General features: G+C 41.3%; 1 protein-coding gene across 1 annotated transcript; it reads left to right on the top strand.

Moving 5' to 3' along the window:
- The first annotated feature begins 710 nt into the window (after window positions 1-710).
- Window positions 711-18,007, top strand: IL17F (interleukin 17F). Its single transcript, XM_033416254.2, has 6 exons — window positions 711-5,887; window positions 9,406-9,471; window positions 11,123-11,225; window positions 11,405-11,661; window positions 15,795-16,000; window positions 17,185-18,007. Exons 4-6 carry the CDS (start codon window positions 11,635-11,637, stop codon window positions 17,447-17,449), a joined length of 498 nt encoding a protein of 165 aa, XP_033272145.1. The 5' UTR covers window positions 711-5,887; window positions 9,406-9,471; window positions 11,123-11,225; window positions 11,405-11,634; the 3' UTR covers window positions 17,450-18,007.
- The last annotated feature ends 1,966 nt before the right edge of the window (window positions 18,008-19,973 follow it).

Here is a 19,973-nt window from a genome sequence, read left to right as displayed (position 1 = left end):
CATAGCCTGTAGGAGGATATTAGCCTCTGCTAAGAATTACCCTTCTGACAATAGTTCTCCCAGCAAGTACTTTTGTAGCAAGCTAAGCCTTCTTACATTTAAGTTTCCAACATTTAACCTTGACATAGAAAGGTCAGCTCGTGCTGCTATTCTACTAATTTAAGTAGATGGAGTCCTGAATGAGAGCGATGACAGAGCTGGTAAAATCTCCAAAAACATAGCCTAAAGTTGGAATTTAGAACTATGGGCATAGTTCTATTTTTAAAAACTATAATTATGACTAATAAAACAACATGGAGTATTTAGGAAAACAGAGAACAAAAAATTATCTTACCACCCTAATATAGCTACTATAATTTACTTTGGGTGAACTTTAAAACCAGTTTTAAAGGTGACACTTCACAACATATCCAGTGGTATCAGCAAGTTACAGATCAGGTGTTTTGAGACTGAGTTTCATATACCACAGGAATTTAGGGATTAGTAGTTTTAAAACTTTGAACTGAAAGTCAGATTTCTAAAAATCTTACTACAGAAGAAGTGCAAAAATTCAACCTGTCACGTTGAACTTTGTTGATAAAAAAAAAACTAAGCAAGTTAGAGTTAACCTAGGCATGCTGTTCCAAGCAAACTCTGACTCCCAGAAACAGCTTCTTTGTGCACTTGGTGATTGGGACAGGTGGGAAGGGGTTGGCCCTGCTAAAAACAACTATCATGGTTAAGGGCTTACTATAGACTAGGCACCACATAAATTATCTCAATAAATCTTCCCTGCAATCCTGTGAGGTGGGTTTTATGATCCGAATTTTACAGAGGAGGAAATAGGTTTAGAGTAAGATTACATAGTTTGCCCAGGGTCTCATGGCTAGTTGATGGTGGATTCTAGATCCAAACCCAGGGCCATTTGATTTTTGTTTTAAATTTTATTGAAGTATTGTTGATTTACAATGTTGTGTTAATTTCTGCTGTACAGCACAGTATTCAGTTATACATATATTTACATTCTTTTTCTTTTATTTTTTTGGCTGTGCCATGTGGCTTACAGGATCTTAGTTCCCTGACCAGAGATTGAACCCGTGCCCCCTGCAGTGGAAGCGTGGAGTCCTAACCACTGGACCACCAGGGAAGTCCCTATACACTCTTTTTCATATTCTTTTCCATTACAGTTTATTGGATATCATTTCCACTCCCACTCTTACCTTTTTAAAATTGCCAAATTTACTCTGGTTAGAATTTGAAATTAATTTTTATGATCTCGTACCATTCACTTCTCATATCATACCTTCAGTAACACTTGCAATTCAGTGATATGTAAGTGGCTTAGAAATTCTTCCTATCATTACACATAGCAAATGCAGAAAAGGCAACTTTCTACCACTATATAATCTTTGAGAACCAGAGGTAAAAAGTTGGTAGAGTGAGGCATCTTAAGAGCTGTCATTGAAACCATCTGGCTGCTTGTTCATTTATCTTGTTAAAACACCGATAAATGTGCGTAAGACAATGTGCAAAGGCTAAAAAGTGTTCAGGATCAAAAAAAAAAATAGAAGACTGGTTTCATTTCCCATCCTCTTCAAAGGATGGACAGAGTGGCTCAGGTGTCCTGACTCCAGGGCAGGCGTCGCTTGGAAGATGCTGCTCACCCTGCAAGTCTGGTCCTCTGACAACTCTTCACTCTCCACCATGGCCTGGGTGCCTGTGTTTCAAATTTTCTCCAGCCTGCATCTGGAGAAAGTTATTTATCCTTCTCTGGGCTCAGAATCAAAGCCCTGGGTTTGAATTTCAGCTCTGCTATTTAATCGCTGTGTGGCTTTGGACAGTTTCCATGCACTCTGTCTCAATTTCTTAACCTGTGAAATGGAGAGATTTATGGGTTTGTTGTGTGAATCAGATAAAATCGTGGACATGAAAATGCTTTGTAAGCTGTGTGGCTTTATCTACCATGTAAGGTAGATATTGATTTCCTTCTCCTCCACCTTCTCCTTCAGGCATCCTTCATCCCCTTGCCTCAGCAAGCAAGGATGAAGAACTGCCTCTCACGGGAAACCCATTTCATCCTGTCGTTCTACAGCGTTTCTAGGAACAGTAGGAGAACCCCGAGATTCATTCGTCCTTCTGAGTCAGTCCACGCAAGAGTGAAAGTGACACATTTCTCAGAAGTGTGGTTGTTTCAGTGCCTTTCTTTCTGGTCCTCCTCCCCTCCATTTTATTCTCTTCTTAGCCTGTATTTTCATGGGAAACATGCAGTGATGACACAGAATTATTCGAATTGAGTCATGCGACTGCTTTCCAGTAAAAGAGGAGAAAACTGAAGCTATGTTAGTCCCTATCTCCCACGGATATGCACACACAAAAACGGATATGCACACACACCTCTACTCCTAAGACTGAGATTGTGGGTGTGTTTAATTAAAATATCAATACATATTTTTTTGGTTTTCATAGGATCCCCAAATTGAAAGAGAAGTTGGAGATGGTCCCGTTCAAACAGAGCCCGCTGGTGTACCATTCCTCTCTGGAATGTCACTACCATATGTTTATCAAGCTTTAGGGTGACCTTCTGGTGACTGTCCAATCCCTCTCCCTTTTAAAAATTTTCTAAATACTTGAAAATAATATTCTGTGTCTGTAAGTTTTCTTTTCTCCAAAATATCCCCCTTTAAATAAGATTTTTTAAAAGTTATCTGATCTATTAGGAATTGAAAGTAATGAAGGAGGGGAAAAACTTTCTCCTCTACCCTCTTGGGTTTAGTCCCTGGGGTCCTGCAAATTAAACTGACAAAACCAGATCACCAGAGAAAGAATTTATTATGTGTGCATAAAGAGGCCTTTGTAGAAAAGAAGTAAAGATTCAAAGAAGCAGTTAGACCCAGCAGCTTAGATACCATTTTAACAAAGAGTCATAAACTGTGGATAGATAACTAGACAAAGGAAGGAGGGAGTGTTGAACTTCTAGGGGAAGTAGATTAAGGGAAGGTAAGTATATGGGGGAAGCTAATCAAAGATAAGGGTTATTTAGTAAGGTTTATTATGCAGACTCAAGTTAGTGCCTTTTCCATCCGTAAGAGTTGTCCCCCTCTTTCTAATATGTAAACTTCCTTTACAAATGGAAAGTTGTTACCTTTACAAAAGGAAATTTATGCCTGGTTTTTAGACAGAAAGGGGGACGGCCGAGAGCTTTTCCTGAGTCTGCTGTTTCTCAATTGCCTTCAGCTCAGATGAATCCTTATGCCAAAGTGGCGCCTTTTGTGGTGGCATATTCTGATCCCCCTCTTTAGCGAGAAAGTGGGTGGAAGAAGAAATTAATTAATGTTCATACTAAGAACTTAGTATGAACATTAAATTAAATCGGGTCAAGTGAGTAAGTCTTCACTGAGCACTAGCCATGAGTAGTGTACTTGCTGGGATGGGGGTGTGCAGAAGCCACGGGTGTCTCCTTTAAAGAGTTTAAGATCCAGAGAGCAGATTAGGAACAAGCATTTGAAAACGTAAAAAGCCAAAGCACATACAAATAGCTGTTCAAGTGGATGGTAGAAAAGTTGTCTCTAGTAATTGCTAAATGAAATTCCACGAGAGCAAGTGGAGAGTTCAGAAGAGGGACAGACACTAGTGGGTTTTGGGTCAGAGGACACAGACTTTGAGGAACAGTCCAGGAGTTTGGGTAGAGCCTAAATGAGCAGAAGAACTGAAATGAACTTTCCAGGAAAAAGGACCTGGCCTGCAGAGGATGAGGCCTCAGAAATACCACACATTTTGTGGAGCAGAAGCTGGAAAATGAGGTTCTTTCATGCGGAAGGTTTGGGAGGGTGACTTCCTTTAACAAACTGGGTTGGGGCCATGCATCAGATTTAGGCCAATGTCTAAGGAATTGGTCATCCAACCCAGAGGCAAGAGTAGAGTACAAGCTCATCTTTCTGGGGCAAGACCCTCCGTCCCAGTTCACCACCCCAGAACTTTGTGGGTTGTCAGCATGGGACTGGGGGAAAGTCCAGGAGCAAACGTTGCTGATCCCTGGTTCCTGTACAACCCTGGTGGAAACAGCTGAGGGTTTTCGTGGGAGGAAGCCAGTAACACGGGACAGCATTTGACAGACACCCACTTGGGCTTTCCCTGGGCATGACGCTCTGGTCGTCAGTTGACTAATTCCATTCACCTTGATGCAGGAAATTATTGAATAGCTTGGCTGATGAGTAAGTGAAAGTCTGCACGAAACCCTGAGTTGCCTGTAGCTCGCCTGTGGGTGGCTCAATCAGGTCAACCCAAAGCAGCTGCTGCTGAATTTCGACATGGAAAGACCTCAATTTCCTGGTCTCTCCATCCCCGCCCTTGCCAAAGAACCTTGCAGAGTAGAAGAGGTGTATGGTTCTTAGCTTCGAGGGAGTGCAGCTCTGAGATTTAAGGCTCTGATTTTCTTATCCCAATCACTTTTCAAGTGTACTTGACTCTCAATTTCTCAGCTTCGGAAAACGGAATGTGTCCAGTGAGCCCTGCTGTAATTCTATAGGAAATCCCGCACTTTCTTTAATGTTCCCTAAAGCAGCGCAGCCCAGACTTTCATGTGATGAGAATCACTTGGAAATCTTGTAAAAAGGCAGTCTGATTCAATAGGTTTGGGGTGAGGGCCCAAGATTCTGCATTTATTTTTTGCATATATTTTCAGGCTTTTTTCTGAGCGTACATTTATTTACACATATACACACACATACAAATATACATATACATGTACATAGTGTGTTTGTATCTACATCAAAGGAATGTCATGCTTTATATGAAGAACCGTATCTTAATATTTTCAAAAATTGTTACAAAAAAGGTATTTTTAAAGTTATTAAATTTTCTTGGAAAGCAATGTCTAGTGGCTACATAGGTTTTATCATATATACATGCTAACAATTCACTGAACTATCGACGTTATTCTACTGTTAGAAATCTAGGGTGTTTTCAATTTTCCCACACTGAATATCCTTGTATGTGGGTCTTTGGGTACTTCTCTATTTGTTTAGAACAATTCCCAGGGGTAGAACATTTTTTTTAGGTTTTTGCTTCATATTATTAAATACCCTACAAAAGTTGTACCAATACACTCCCAGCTGTAATACCTGAAAGTGCCCCTTTTTCCTATTCTCCTATTAATATTCATGGTTAAAAATCTATGCCAGTTTGATAGCCTAAATATGGAATTCTATTTTAGTTTGCATTACTTTGATTGCTTTTGAGGTTAAACTGGGTTTTTTTTCACATATTTATTATCCATTTTCTTCTAATGCAAACTTTGCTACTTTTTCTTTTTTCAAATTGAGGTGTAACCGACCTGTTATATTAGTTTCAGGTATAAAACAATGATTCTATATTTGTATATATTGTGAAATGATCACCACGATAAGTCTGGTTAACAACCGTCAACTGCGATTGTGCCTTTTTAACAAGCTCCCAGGTTCTGGCAAGCTAGATGGCAGGGGTGGGGCTGGTGCTTACTTTCTCATTCCAAATTCTTGTTGACCCATTTCTGCTGCTTCCTCTCCTGAGGCTGCCTTTTCTTTCCACATCTCTTTGCTGCTATGTGGACATCATAGGACTGTTTTGCATGTAAAGAATTTTATTTTAGATGTGGTAATAATGGAAGAGAATTAAGGCACAATGTAGACATGGAAACAATTTGAATACTAGGCTCATGACTCTTTAAAGTTCCCTTGCTGTGTCAGCTACTGAAGTTTCTAACTGGTATCTCTCTCCATTTCTCTTCTCTCTGGTGATAATTCAAGTTCTTGTTATTTGTATGTAGAGTGATTTCCTTCTCTGTTTCCACCGTGGAAGAATAGAACTTCCCTCTCTGTGTTTACCCTGGATAGAGATAGGCTCTATCTTTGTGCTTCCAAAAAGGCCTAAGGTAAGTTGTCTCCAAAACAGAAGTGTCATTTTGTCTAACATGAAGTTCACGGCACTGCTGGATGGAGGACACTGTCATGATGACTTTCTTCTTTTATGGATAGTACTTTTATTTTTCTTCTTCTTATCCATGTTAAGTACCCAGCATGGCGACTGGCGCAGAGTGGGCATTTAATAAATGGTGTTTTTGTTAATAAGGAGATAAAATTCTGGTGCACACAGCTCCACGGTTCATAGAATAGATTCAGAATTGAGGGGTTCTGCTTTTGATCTGGAACTTTCTCCAGTGACCTCAACCCTCTTCCATCCAGGGTTCTCACACAGCACTCTGGGAAACTGCTTTCCTAAGTCTTCCCCCAACCTGATAATTTTTTTCTTTTTCAGCTTTTGCCTCCAATCCCCTCCCTTCATTTCTGTTCCCTGTAACTCTTTCATAGATTCTTCACCTTTTCATCAGAAGATCAGGAATTACACTGTTTTTTAGACAATAGACAGATACACACACACACACCCCCACGGAGGGAGGGAGGGAGGGAGGGAAGGAGGGAGGATGGGAGGGAGAGAGAGAGAGAGAGAGAAGGTTTCTGTGTCTAAGCCCCAAATAATTCCTATGCCCACAAACGTCGGCATGTGAAGACCCTGGCGCAGCATTTTCATCTGAAAAATAATCATTGTAATGAACTCTGATTTTTAACCCAAAAGTAAAGCTGTTTTGTTTTTGAAAATCTTTTCACAGTGGAAATATGTTGACCTTTAAAAAAAGAATTGGTTGCTATGGAGTGTGATTTTATGGAGGTTCTATTAAGTACATAATGGGTTTGAATATTTGACTCAAACAAATAGGTAAACATGAAGTAATGGATGCAAAGAATCCTGAAACTGGAAACAGTCGTTTGTATTAAAAGGGGGGAAAAAAAAGAATTATGTGGATTTGTAGGGTCTGTGGCTTTATAGTTATAAGGATGCTCCATGTTTTTTCTTCAATAGGGGACGGAGAAGTAGAGTTATGAAAGGGAATGGGACATGGACTTTCTAAATGATTTAGGGACTGAAAAGGCAAATAAACCTTATATTTAATTAGTTTGAATAGCCTAAAAGGGGGAAGAATTTTTGTGCTTGATGACGAGGAGAGCTGCAAGAAGGTTGGGAATAAAAGCCATAATGCTTTGAGGCCATTCTGACCTAATGTTTTAACCCATATTCAGAAGGTCTGACTCTAACATAAATCAGTGCTTCAGGGAAATTAGAAAGGCGTGTTTTAATTTCATTTAGAAAAAAGACTGGAGTTAAAGTAAATTATATACTAATAGCTTTTGTTTGGTGAATAAGATAGTGAATGATAATAAGAATGATAATGATAATGAGATAGTGATAATTTATATTTTGCATTTAATTCTTTATCAATATTCTTTAAACCTGTTATATGATAACATTGTTTGACTGGCTATTTTAATAAGGAGTCAGAGCTCTGATAAACAGTGAGAATAAGCAGAAAATCCTGTAAAAATTTTAAGATCTCTCTCAGTCAGTTTAGACTAGGATGAAACACTTCCATTTAGAGAGAGAAAGAATGGGAGGTGTACGCAGTAGGTTTGATCTGTTACAACCTTGGAATCCTGTTTGGCTAACATTGTGGGGCTCCCTTAGCCAGGGCATGTGGGATGTGCTTTGATCAGACCCAGATTCTGCTTTGTGAGCAGGGCTCACCTCCTCAGTACTCTTTGTGGTTGCTGGCTCCACCCAGCTGGGAGGTTTCCCCCCCAATATGCTCTTTGGCTGCATCTGAAATAGTGATGGCAAGTATAACTCTCCCTGTCTTGATTTAATGGTAGATTACTAGAACTCTACCCTTACACTGTTTTTTCCTGAGTCCTCTTACCTACGTAAAGGGATTTCCAGATGCTTCATTTTGATTCCCGCTTGTAAGATATGTATTTGGTTGAAAGGTTTTACTGGGCACTTCTACCTCAGAGGCTTTTCCAATCGTATCTTTTGCTTTGGGGGAATAGAAATAGTTGGTTTTTTTCCAACCTTGCAAGGCTCTGAATTTCTGGACTCTCTTCATTCTCTTTCATTTTTGTTTGCAAACCTGCCTACTCTTTCCTGAGCTCATGTCTTTCTTGTGTTACCTCACCAAATGCAGACAATAACCTCCAACACACATGGCTGGCATTCTGTTCCCAGTGTCCTCCTTTAGAGCTCTTATTGGACCTCTAGGTACAATATCTGCCTCTCAAGTTACTGCAGGCAATAATTTTACCAAATGTTTTGCCATTCATAACATTGGTCATCATTTATCTAGCTTCCAATTTCATTGTCATCACAGCCTACCACCTGACCACCATGGACAATGCCACCATTTCAGCCTTTTGCTGTGGAAGCCCCTCATTTCTAGGCATTGATTTCTGTATCCACATGTATACTGCTAGGTTGTGCCAACACTTCTTGATTAGACTCCCTTTTCTTTCTTCCTTCCTTCCTTCCTTCCTTCCTTCCTTTCTTTCTTTCTTTCTTTCTTTCAAGTTGGTCCAATTTTAGTGAAATCTGTTACAGAAGACAATTCAAATAGGAAGCACTGTCTGTGGTTTTAAGGCCTATAGAAATCTGAATTATGTTTTACTGCAAAATAATATAAAATACATTAATTCAAACTACGGTGTAAAAAGATTTTAATTATGAATGTATGTCCTCATTCAATTAAATATTTGCAAATGTTTAGACTCCCCTTTCTTGAGTGAAGATGAAACCTCTTGAGGGTTGGATTTGTAAAACTAAATGTGTTCATTTAGCTCTCAATATATCCAACAATCCCGTGTCGTTATCTTATTGGTTAATATACGTGTGTTTGCTTTCGTTCCATAACTATATTTTAAACTCATTAAGGTAGAGACTCTACTAGTACAGTCTATTACCTATAATGCAGCACGGCTTCCAGAACATGGGAGGGCATACAAAAATCTTGCTTAATCGAATGTTTGAACAGCTGTAATATTTTACGACATGGAGGCTGTGTGTAACTCATTCATACCACTACAGAGCTTCCTGCTGTCTTTTTCTGTGGGCCCTTGGAATTGTGTGTAGAGTGCTGTAGCTGTTGGTGTGTTGAATGACAGCTCCACTTGGATTATTGAAACTCTTAAAGCCAGAAGCAGCTTGGGCCACAAGTGGTACAGGGCCAGTTAGTGAAGGGCTTCCACCATAATCAGCTGTGTGTTCATCATATATTTATTACTGGGTCCCCAAATAAGAAGGGTTTATTATTGTTAGAAGAAAGAATGATCTGGATCCACTGATGGAATTCAAACTTGGTGATGGTTGATTACTAGTTTGACATCCTGATAAGTTAGTTAGTTTTACCTTGATGGGGGAAAACTTTGTGACCACTGGGCACATAAAAATTCAATGTTGCTTCCTTCTTACATAAAAAAAAAATATTTAATTTTCTCTGCAACCAGCAAATCCTTCTGTATTGAATCAGGCATTCTTAATTCAAGGTGATTTCCTTGTTTCTTCTTTCAGGAGAGCTGCTGTGGTCTTCTCTGCATTGAGGTATGGCTCTGCATGGAGAAGAGACTGCTGCAGAAAGTGAGTGATTCAGCCCACTCAACTTAATATGCTTTTAAGGGTCTATTGCACATATTGCTTTGATAGCTTGTGTGATACAAGCAAATCTGAAAACATGACTCTTGATTTCACGGTGTCAGCTTCACGGAGTATATGGAAGAATGTATCCAGAGAGGCCTTGAAAATTCTCTATAAGATGGGCTCAGGGAAACCCCCTGAGGGGGTTGCCTAGGGGACTTGTCTTGAATTGGTGTATGCGTAGAAAATGTACTGTCTTAATTAATTAATTTTAAAATTAATTTTTATTGGGGTTTAGTTGATTTATAATGTTGTGTCAGTTTCTTCTGTACGGCAAAGTGAAACAGTTATACATATACATATATCCACTCTTTTTTAGATTCTGTTCCCATATAGGCCATTACAGAGTATTGAGTAGAGTTCCTTGTGCTATGCAATAGGTTCTTACCACTTATCTATTTTATATATAGTAGTGTATATACGTCAGTCCCAATCTCCCAATTTATCTCTCCTTCCCTTCCCCCTTGGTAACCATAAGTTTGTTTTCTACATCTGTGACTCTATTTCTGTTTTGTAAATAAGTTCATTTGTACCACTTTTTTTTGTTTTTTAGATTCCACATATAAGTGATATCATATATTTGTTTTTCTCTCTCTGACTTACTTCACTCAGTATGACAATCTCCAGGTCTATCCATGTTGCTGCAAATGGCATTATTTCATTCTTTGTTATGGCTGAGTAATATTCCATTGTATATATACACTGTCTTAATTTAGATTGTATACTTGGGGATATATATTTAGAGAAGGATGCTGGCAGAGATTACTGGGGGGAACTGAAGTTACCCCAAGTCCATGAAGACCCCAGAGAACCATCCTAAAACATATAAGCAAGTGTGAGGTAGACTAAAGATAAGCACAGAGTAATGAGGGAGGGAACGGTGATTCAAGGAGGTCTTCTTAGGGGGGTTACATTTCTGATTGTCCCAGAAGAGAGGTGTAGAGAAGAACGCACAGGCATGGGGAGGAGAAACACAGGTGAAAGACTCATGATCACAGAAGAATTTTGATCAATCTCGGAGGGGCTTCATGAGCCCAAGAGCTGTTTCCTCTTTATTTCCTACATTTAAAGAAAATGGGGCAAACTTGTTCAAACACGTGATGGAGGAGAGTAACCTCACCCTGCTAGAATGTGCCCTGCCTTATTAACAGAGCATGTGTAATTTTACCTGATCTTAATGGGCATTAAAAAGAGTAAGTTATTGTTATTTCAGAAATGTCTGTGTATCCCTAGGCTATAATGCCCAGCATACAGCAAGTGCTTAATAAATGTTGACCTGAACTGAACTAAGATAAATTAACATTTTTGCAAGTCATTTAAAATTACACATCAGAGCATTTAAAGGTTCTACTTGCTAATCCATTTAGTTTAAAAAATCAAACCATCTTCAGTCAGACACAGCCAAGATAATAGTTGTTTATATGTTGTATAAGTAATGATTATCAATCTATCAAACACTGGTAGGAGTCTAACCATGGGGTTAAAACAGAATTAGTTCAGGGAGACCATGAAACTAACTGCCTGGGATATATAATTTCTGAATCTCTCACTGATGCCATTCATTTCTCTGGTTTTGTTTTTTCCATTCATGAAGCGGAGCTAAAGATAGTCCTCTGTTTAATACCGAGCCTCCTCGAAGGATGACTTATCCACTTAAATCTCAGTTTACATTGCATGACTGGAAAGTAGAATGTAAGGTGCGTGACTAGAGTTCTTAGCCATTTTGTGGAAGAACATGAAAGATCATGACAGCAGTTTGTCACTTGGTTCATCTCTGTAGTACATAAGAAAATTTGCTGTAGTGTGAGGACAATGGGGGTGGGAGTGGGGAAGAAGAAGAGGAAGATTTGATTCTTTTTTCATCATCCCTTTTTAGGGTCCCCCTTCGATTCCCCTTCAGGAAGTGGAATAGAAAAAAAAAAAACACTACATTCGTCAGTAACTCTGGGGCAACCACAAGTTAGACAGTAAGCAGGTCAACTGAAACAAGGACAGAGATTGCTATAAAACCAACAGTGCTCTCGTTGACACCACACGGGCACACAGAAGGCAACACAGCACAGAAAGAGCTTCCTGCACGAAACAGGTGACCAGAGCAAAGTGACAATGACATTCCTGCGTGACGTGGCCGTGGTGAGTAGTCAGGATCATTCTTGTGTTGGTCATCCCTAGGATTTCAGGAAAGCAGATTTATAAGGAATGATGCTAGATTGGGGTCTTTTGGGGGGTCATTTCTTTAAAAAACAGAGCTGACTTTAACGCTGATCCTTGTCTGGTGGAGAAAAAGAAAAAATAACCAGAAATTATAATGGGGTGTAAAACCATAGCTCTTCACCGATGGCTCTGGCATAGTTGGTGTTAGCTTTTGAAGTTCTTGACATCACAAACTGGACATGGTCTCTCTTGTGGCCACCATTGTAGAGTTAAGTTGGCCCTCATCTCATGGGGGAGCTTAGCCAGACTTTTAGGATCTGTACATGTTGATTTTAACCAAGGAAGCTGGGGCCCCCAATAGGGGTAATGATTCCCCCAAGATGAGCAGATGACAAGGAGTGCCCTGGATGCAGGGAGTGAAACCACCAGGTGATGCACTTGGACAGCTCCTATGGGAGAGACATTCGACACATCTCTGAGAGCTGATCATTTTTGCATTGTCTCCTTCCTCCTGGAGGAGAGGAAGATGTTAATGTGATGGAAATCTGCATCCCCTGGGTCTAGAATCTCACCTGGCATTCGTCAGGTAAGACCTTCGAAGAATTTAAAATACAGCAGCATGAAAGCAGGGCTTGGGAAACCACTCACCATATTATTGGTTTAAATACTCCTTTTCTTCTCTCTTTTTACAAGCCATGCAACTTAAAAGAGATTGGATTTCATAAGAGGTCATGGCATATGGTGATGATAATACTATGTTATATTCATATATTATTTTAGAGATGGTAAGAAATGCAGCCAAGTGCAGTAGTTAGGGGGCATGGGCTTTGGAGTCAGACAGACCTGGCCTCACCACTTACCAAGTGTGGGATTTGGGGTAAGTTACTTAGCCTCTCTGTGCATTCTTATTCCTCTTATCTGTACAGAGGAATAATAACGGTATCTCCCTTATGGAAGGATTAATTGATATCATTGAGAATGACTAAACCTATTCTCTGAAATAGCAGATATATGCAGGCATGGCTTTTAGTTAACTTGGCCATTTTAATATAACAACCAATAAGGATAGAGAAAGCATTCAATAAATTTTTTTAAATTGAAGTAGAGTTGATTTACAATGTTGTATTAGCAACATTGGTATATAGCAAGTGATTCAGTTATATATAAGTGAATAAATAAACCATAATTTCCATTATGGTTTATTACAGGATATTGAATATAGTTCCCTGTGCTATACAGTAGGTCCTTGTTGATTATCTATTTTATATATAGTTGTGTCTATATGTTAATCCCAAACTCCTAATTTATCCCTCACCCACCCCCTTTCCCCTTTGGTAACCGTAAGTTTGTTCTCTATGTCAGTGAGTCTGTTTCTGTTCTGTAAATATGTCCATTTGTATCATATTTTAGATTCCACATATAAATGATATCATATGGTATTTGTCTTTCTCTTTCTGGTTTACTTCACTTAGTATGATAATCTCTAGGTCCATCCATTTTACTGCAAATAGCATTATTTCATTCTTTTTATGGCTTAGTAGTATTCCACTATATATACATGCATATATATATATATATATATATATACACACACACACACACACACACACACACACACACACACACACCCCTCATCTTCTTTATCCATTCATCTGCCCATGGACATTTAGGTTGCTTCTATGTCTCAGCTACTGTAAACAGTGCCACTGTGAACATTGGGGTGCATGTATCTTTTCGAATTAGAATGTTAAATATTAATATTAATGATGTCATTATTTTTACCTCTGAGTCTTGCACCAATCCAGGGGAGTGGATTGGGACGACTTTCCCCATTGTGCAGATGAACAACAGCTCAATGAATTTAAGTGATTTAACATCACTGGATACTGTATGCCCAAGAATGAGGACATGAATCTAGGTTTACTGGCTCCAAGTAATATTCTTTTCCTTGAATGGTTCAGAAGCAAGATTTCTGAATTTAAAGCCATTGTGTTTAAACAAATTTGTTGGATAGTTTTGTGTTCTAAAGCCACGTCTATTTTTGGTTTCTTTGAAGAAATCTGTTGTACTGTCAGCAAGAAACATGACAGGGCAAAGGACATTAGAATAGGATTAGAAATTGGAGGTGCAGGCACACAGGACCTCCTCAATACGGTGGTAAGGCAAACTCTTATGGGCTAGGAGCTGCCCGGGTTCTGGAGCATGTTCCTACATGGGGTGAGCATGAATCACAGGTGAGTTCAGGAGACAAGTGTTCAGATGTTCTCTTTACGGGAGTTCACAGTGCAGTAAGTAAAAGGTTGAGCTGAGCATGTTGGGAAGCTAAGGACTGTCTTGTCTAAGCAGGCATCCTTTTACTTTTTAAAATGTCATAGTGCTTTGTCTAGACAGAAGTTACGTGAGGGCAAATTCCACATCTTTCCCGTCCACTGTGTATCATTAGGACAATGTAGACTTAACAATAGTACCTATACTGAATACTCTCCACGTCCCAGCCCTGCTCTTCATGCTATATATGGGTCCTACCATTTAATCTCCACATTTGCTGGTGGAGGAAACTGAGTCACAGCTAGTAAGAGTCCTGGAACTGAGTTATGGACCCAGGACTTTTGACTCCAGAGACGGGAAAGAGTTGTTGAATGAATGAATGATTGCAAGAGACAAAAGTAGACACCTGCTGATTATCTGGAGGGAAATCAGCCTCTTTCAGGCTTATCTGGGTCAATCTTGCTTTCAGCTTCTTTTTAGTATCAGCTACATTAGTACAGCACTTGACACCATGACCTTTTTGTTTACTCTTATCATTTCTTGCCTCCAGCACTTGCAAAAGATAAAAAGAAGGTCCTTTAAATCAACATGTCTAAGCACCTTCCCAACCCTAACTCATGGAAGGTGTGAGCCTGAACGACACTGAGCCCTGAGGATGAAAGTAACTCACTTTCAGCCCTGGGTCTGCATTATGTTGAGTATTGGTGATGAGGCTTGTCCATCCCCAGAGAGGGTCGGTGGTCACCGTGGGGTGAGCAAAGCAGGTCGTGAGAAAGGGAAGCTGGAGAGATTTTTAGCTCTTCCTTTATTTTAGTTAGGTCTTCACTGAACGCTTTCTTTGTGTACTCCTGTAATACCAGATAAACGGATATTTCAATGTAAGTATAAAAAATATATTTTCTGGAGCTAAAGAGAAATAGTTTCCATTTCTCTCTTGCGCATCCCTAGTGCCTCTGCTTCCTTCAGTCAGCATGGGTCATTGGAACTCTGCTATAGTTGGTTTTGCATGGTGTTTTTCTTAATGCATTGAGCTTAACTGTGTTGTTAATTTAAATGGATTGTTTTGTTCATGCATTCACTCACCCGCTCTTTCATTCATCCAGAAAGTATTTTGGAACACCTGTTCTATGACATGTTCTCCTGCAGGAACTTACCATCTAATAGGTGTAGATCTGTATGAACACAAATACTGCATGTCCAGACAATAAAGAAGGGCTGCTTGAGTGCTAGATGGTAAAAGCTTTATGAATGAACTACTTTCAGGACAGTTCCTGGAGGAGACGGAGTCCTAGTGGGGCCCTGATGGAAGGGGAGGATTTGGATGGATAGGGGTGGGGCAGTGTATTTCAGGTGGAGGGATGGCTGGGACAAAGAGTTTTGTGGAGGATTCATGGATGTGAGGTTGGAAATTAAAAGCAAGAGTTATCATTTCTTAAGCCCCTATTTTTATTGTAGGTGCTTTACAAAGAACGTTTTATTTAATCTTGGGAATATTATTATGAAGCAAGTGTTATGCTCTGGCTGGAAAGAAGAGAAAGCAGAGGCTCAGTGAGGAGACCAGGTCAGGATTTAAACCCAGATCCCAGATCCTGACATCTGTCTTTCTCCCTGTTCAGGAGCTCTCGGACTGTGGAGGGCTCAATCACCAGGCTAATGAGTTTAGTTCTCAGGTTGGTACACTGGTATCTTATTATGACTGTTCCTGTTGCCAGGTGAGGATCTGAGGTTCAGAGAGGAGCCCTGATCCCATCCCAGGGATGCTGAATTCAGCTGAAGCATGACCTGTCTCTTGTCAGCAAGTGACACCAGAGTCCCTAACCAGTTCCATTCTCATCTATTTCCAGGTCAAGTCCCTGCTGCTGTTGACATTGGGGCTGACCCTCCTGGGGGAGGTGGCAGGTCGGAAAACCCCCAAAGCTGGGGATCCTGCCCTCTGCCCGCCTCCGGAGGACCACACTGTGAGGGTTGACATCCGCATCCTCAGGCAGAATCAGGGCATTCCCCTCTCACACGGCTTCCAGAACCGCTCCAGCACCCCCTGGGATTACAAGTATGTGCCAAGGAGACTGACCTCCACGTTCTTTTGAAAAACATGTTAATTTATTCTAACCATAAGTAGAAAATTTCAAAAATATAGAAAAAATAATAGTCCTTACATTCACTCTGAAAAATGGAAATTCCCCTTTCCCTGGGTGCTCACATTTTCTTGCTATTTTGGGCTAAGTCCTCCTATGTGGTCGAAGGTCTATTTTGCTTCCAAACTCTCATCAACGCTTTGCCCTTTTCTGCTTCATGCAGCCCTGGATTTGGAATTTACAAACTTTCTGTGCTGGAAGAGAGGACTCTTTAAAGCAGCCCACATAATGGTCTCTGCATGGAGATAAGTGGGAACCAGAAAAGTCAGTTCAGAGAGAGCCACTCAGATTGGATTTCAGTCTTCAAGGAGTGTGGAGGAGGCCAGAGTGGAGGAGAAAGGCCAGTTTGGGAAAGGGATGCTAGCTGAGGATGTTCAGGGTACAGACTCGGGATTTTGTCTCACATGGAGGTTCTCGGAATAGGAAGCACTCATTTATATGCTCTAAATATAAGTATGAAAACAGAGCCCGAGGGCCATTAGCAGTGCTTCCAGGGCTGCCCGCGCTGCTTGCCTTGGGAAGCCAGAGTGTACGCTTGCCAGCTGGCTTGATTGGCTTTGCTGCCTTTATTCCCCCCGGCAAGGGGGCTATTCAGGGAGAAATTGAAAGAAGGCGTTGGATTCACCAACCCCCCGGGGCTTTGGTTTTCTTTCCCAAGCAGCAGGCTTTGTAGACTGTGTACTGGGGGACCTCCTAGTGATGTTCAGCCTCTAACCAAAGGATGAATGATGATTATAATAATAAAAAGGAAAAGGAAAATGAACTAAAAGATCTAACATGTATGGAATGCCAACGTTTTACGGTGTGGCGTTTCATACGCATTTGTATCACCGAGTGTTGGTAACAATCCCACAGGAAACGAATTTGCGAACCCCCATTTTAAAGTTGAGGGAACTGAGGCCTAAGGAGTGTAGCACCCTCCACGGGCCTGCGTCTGAGTCCAGGTTGTCTGCTCCGCGCCTGCGCTGCCGCCCTGAGTTGCACGGCACCGCCTCCCTGCAAGTGGGCGCCCAGTGCCGCGGGGCCCCCATCCTTTGTGCATCTTTCCCCGCCTCCCACCCCCGGTCTCACCATCGGCTTCTCCCTGCTCCTCCTGCAGCGTCACCCGGGACCCCCACCGATACCCCTCCGAGATCGCAGAGGCCCGGTGCAGGCACACGGGCTGCATCAACGCCGAGGGGAAGGAAGACAGCTCCATGAACTCCGTCCCCATCCAGCAAGAGTTCCTGGTCCTCCGGAGGGAGTCCCAGGGTTGCTCTCGCTCCTTCCGGCTGGAGAAGGTGCGGGTGACTGTTGGTTGCACCTGTGTCACCCCCATCGTCCGCTACGTGCGTGGCTTGAGGGCGGCAGATCAGCTCAGCTGAAGAAGATGTAGAAACGCCCCTCTTTACCCAGCACTTTGCCATGAGTCCTGTGTGGTTCCCAATTCTCTCCACTTCCCAGGTCTCTTCATAAGATCTGCATGGGACTCTCAAAGCTCTGTATTAGATAGAGTAACTTTCTGGGGCTTCAGAATCTTTATACGGTCCTGAGATGTTCCAATGTCCCACCCCGCTGAAAATAGATGGAAGAGAATGCAGGACCCTCACCTACTCTGCTTATGTGCTATCATGACCACCTCCCAGCCATGCCGTCATTGGATGGGAGCCCTGTTGGTAAAATGGGCTTCTGCTCCACAAAAGGCAACAAATAAAATAAGCACAATGTAAGAGTGTGGGAGGGTCTGTGCAGGATGGGGTGGGCGGGAAGAATGGAGATAAGGATCCAGCACCTGTTTATTAAGCATTTGCTAAATATAGATGAGGTTGGCCTGATATTTATACCTCTAGGGAAACTGTTCATGTATTTATGATATATTGATTATATGAAATTGTAGGAGAAAAATTAATATATCAAGTACTAATATAATAAAGTATTGATGATTGAAAAATTAGTTGTTTGTTTCCAGTCTCAGCTTGTACTCACGAACCTTGTGGACCTGAAAACTATGAAATTCTATACACCTGTCATCTGTTTTTTCGTATTTCATCAGAGTGCTAGTGTCAGAATTATTATTATTATTATTTGTGTGTGATCTTGGTGATATTAGCTTTTCCCCCCAGCTTTCTTGAGACATAATTGATAAATAACGTGGTGTAAGTTTAAGTGATAACAATGTAATGATTTGATACATGTATATATGGTGAAATTATTACCACAATAAGGTTCCTTAACACCTCCATGCCTTCACATAATTCCTTTTTGTGTGTGTGTGATAAGAACATTCAAGATGTACCCTTTTAGCAGATTTCAAGAATACAATACAGTATTGTTAATTACAGTCACCAGGCTGTACGTTAGATCCCCAGAGCTTATTAATCTTATAAATGAAAGTGTGTCCCTTTCATCCAACATCTCCCCATTCCCCCACACCCTGCCCCTGGCAACCAGCAATCTCCTCTCTGTTTCCATGTCTTGGAGAGTTCCTCTATTATTAATGGTTCTTGGGGGTTAGGAGGAGAGTTTAAAGAAAATGGTGCAAACAGGGCTCGTGTTCCCTATGACTCTTTACTGCTCTGTCTTCCTGGCTATATTATTTTACAACGTGAACATCTACTGGCCACTGTGGTAGCTACTGGAGACACGAAGAAAAGTAACAAATGCACATGGCGGGGGCCATGGTCTTGGTAGTGGCCGCCTGCAGACCCCCTGGTCACTAGGGCCATGGCAGTCACTCTGCATCTGGAATCACTAGTGGACTTTCATGAATCTCTTGTGCTTCTTGAGGACACAGGGGCTTCCAGATTTTGGTCTCCCTACCACTCAGAGGCTCACTGGTCCCTCTCTCGCCCAGATGCACCACATTTTCTCCTTCACTGCTATACTACCGGCTCAAGGCACATCTGTGTTCTGCTGCCTTTCAGTTCCGGAGAGGGGATGGGGCATCAGTTCTCACTCCCACCTGCAACTTGGCTTGAGCATGGGCAGCGGGCAGGAGCCTGGCACCCATTTTTAACTCTTTAGTGGGGGCAACTTTTACCTAGTCTGTAGTTGAGGGTGGGGATGGAGGAGCTGGTAAGTGGGCTCTTCTCTTTGCTTCAGAGTCTTTCACTTATGGTATAAACATTGACGTTGGTACTTAAAATGCTCAGCCTCTTGGAATCTAAAAACCATTTTCTCTCATAGTTATCAGCTTTGTAAGTTGGCTGTGAATCCCATAAGTCCATACTGGTGCAGAAATCTGGGCAATGAATCTTCCTTTCCCTGTTCATTTTGGCAGTAATAGCTTTACCCTGAAGGTAGTACACACGGAAAGCCTCAATCTGAGTGGTGAGAGAAGTATAGAGGTGAAGGACATTGCAGAGGAAAAAAATTGTGCCTCTGAATGTATCAAGATATTATCTTGTTACATGTGGTCACATGTAATTTCAAAACGATGTGCTAAGTACTATGATCAAGGTCTGAGATTTAAAGAAGACGCAGCGGATGATAGCTCACCAGGCAATTTCAGAAAGGAGATGACTTTTGCACTGGATTAAATAAGAGTTGCTCTAGAGGAAAATGACGGAAGGACATTCCTAGCAAAGGGAACAGTATAAACAAAAGTGCAGAGGCACAAAAAAGCTTGGTGTGTTAAGGGAACAGCATATGCTTGGGATAATGTGGACACGGGGACACAGTGGAGGATACATAATAAATATTTCTTGAGAGAACGATTGAAAACATGAGTGAATGAATGAACATGGCAGTAGGCAAAGGACAGTAGGCAGAGGGCCCCCTCGTGGATGGTTTTGTATGCTCCATTACAGATGTTATAAGAGCACAGCTGTATTTCATAAGAGAATTTTGGTGGTAAGTGTATAAAAGGGATGGAAACCAGAAGGCCGGTTACAAGGTCAGAGGGAAGGC

Source organism: Orcinus orca, chromosome 10, assembly GCF_937001465.1.
Source record: "Orcinus orca chromosome 10, mOrcOrc1.1, whole genome shotgun sequence".
NCBI lineage: Eukaryota > Metazoa > Chordata > Mammalia > Artiodactyla > Delphinidae > Orcinus > Orcinus orca.
Note: the sequence above shows the minus strand (reverse complement) of the source record. Positions and strands in the feature narration are given on the sequence as shown.

Bases quoted from the DNA above. Each gene is read 5' to 3' on its own strand.
- IL17F (XM_033416254.2), top strand. From the start codon at position 11,635: ATGACATTCCTGCGTGACGTGGCCGTG. The intron at 11,662-15,794 runs GTGAGTAGTCAG...ATCTATTTCCAG, and splicing joins TCCTGCGTGACGTGGCCGTG to GTCAAGTCCCTGCTGCTGTT. The intron at 16,001-17,184 runs GTATGTGCCAAG...CTCCTCCTGCAG, and splicing joins AGCACCCCCTGGGATTACAA to CGTCACCCGGGACCCCCACC.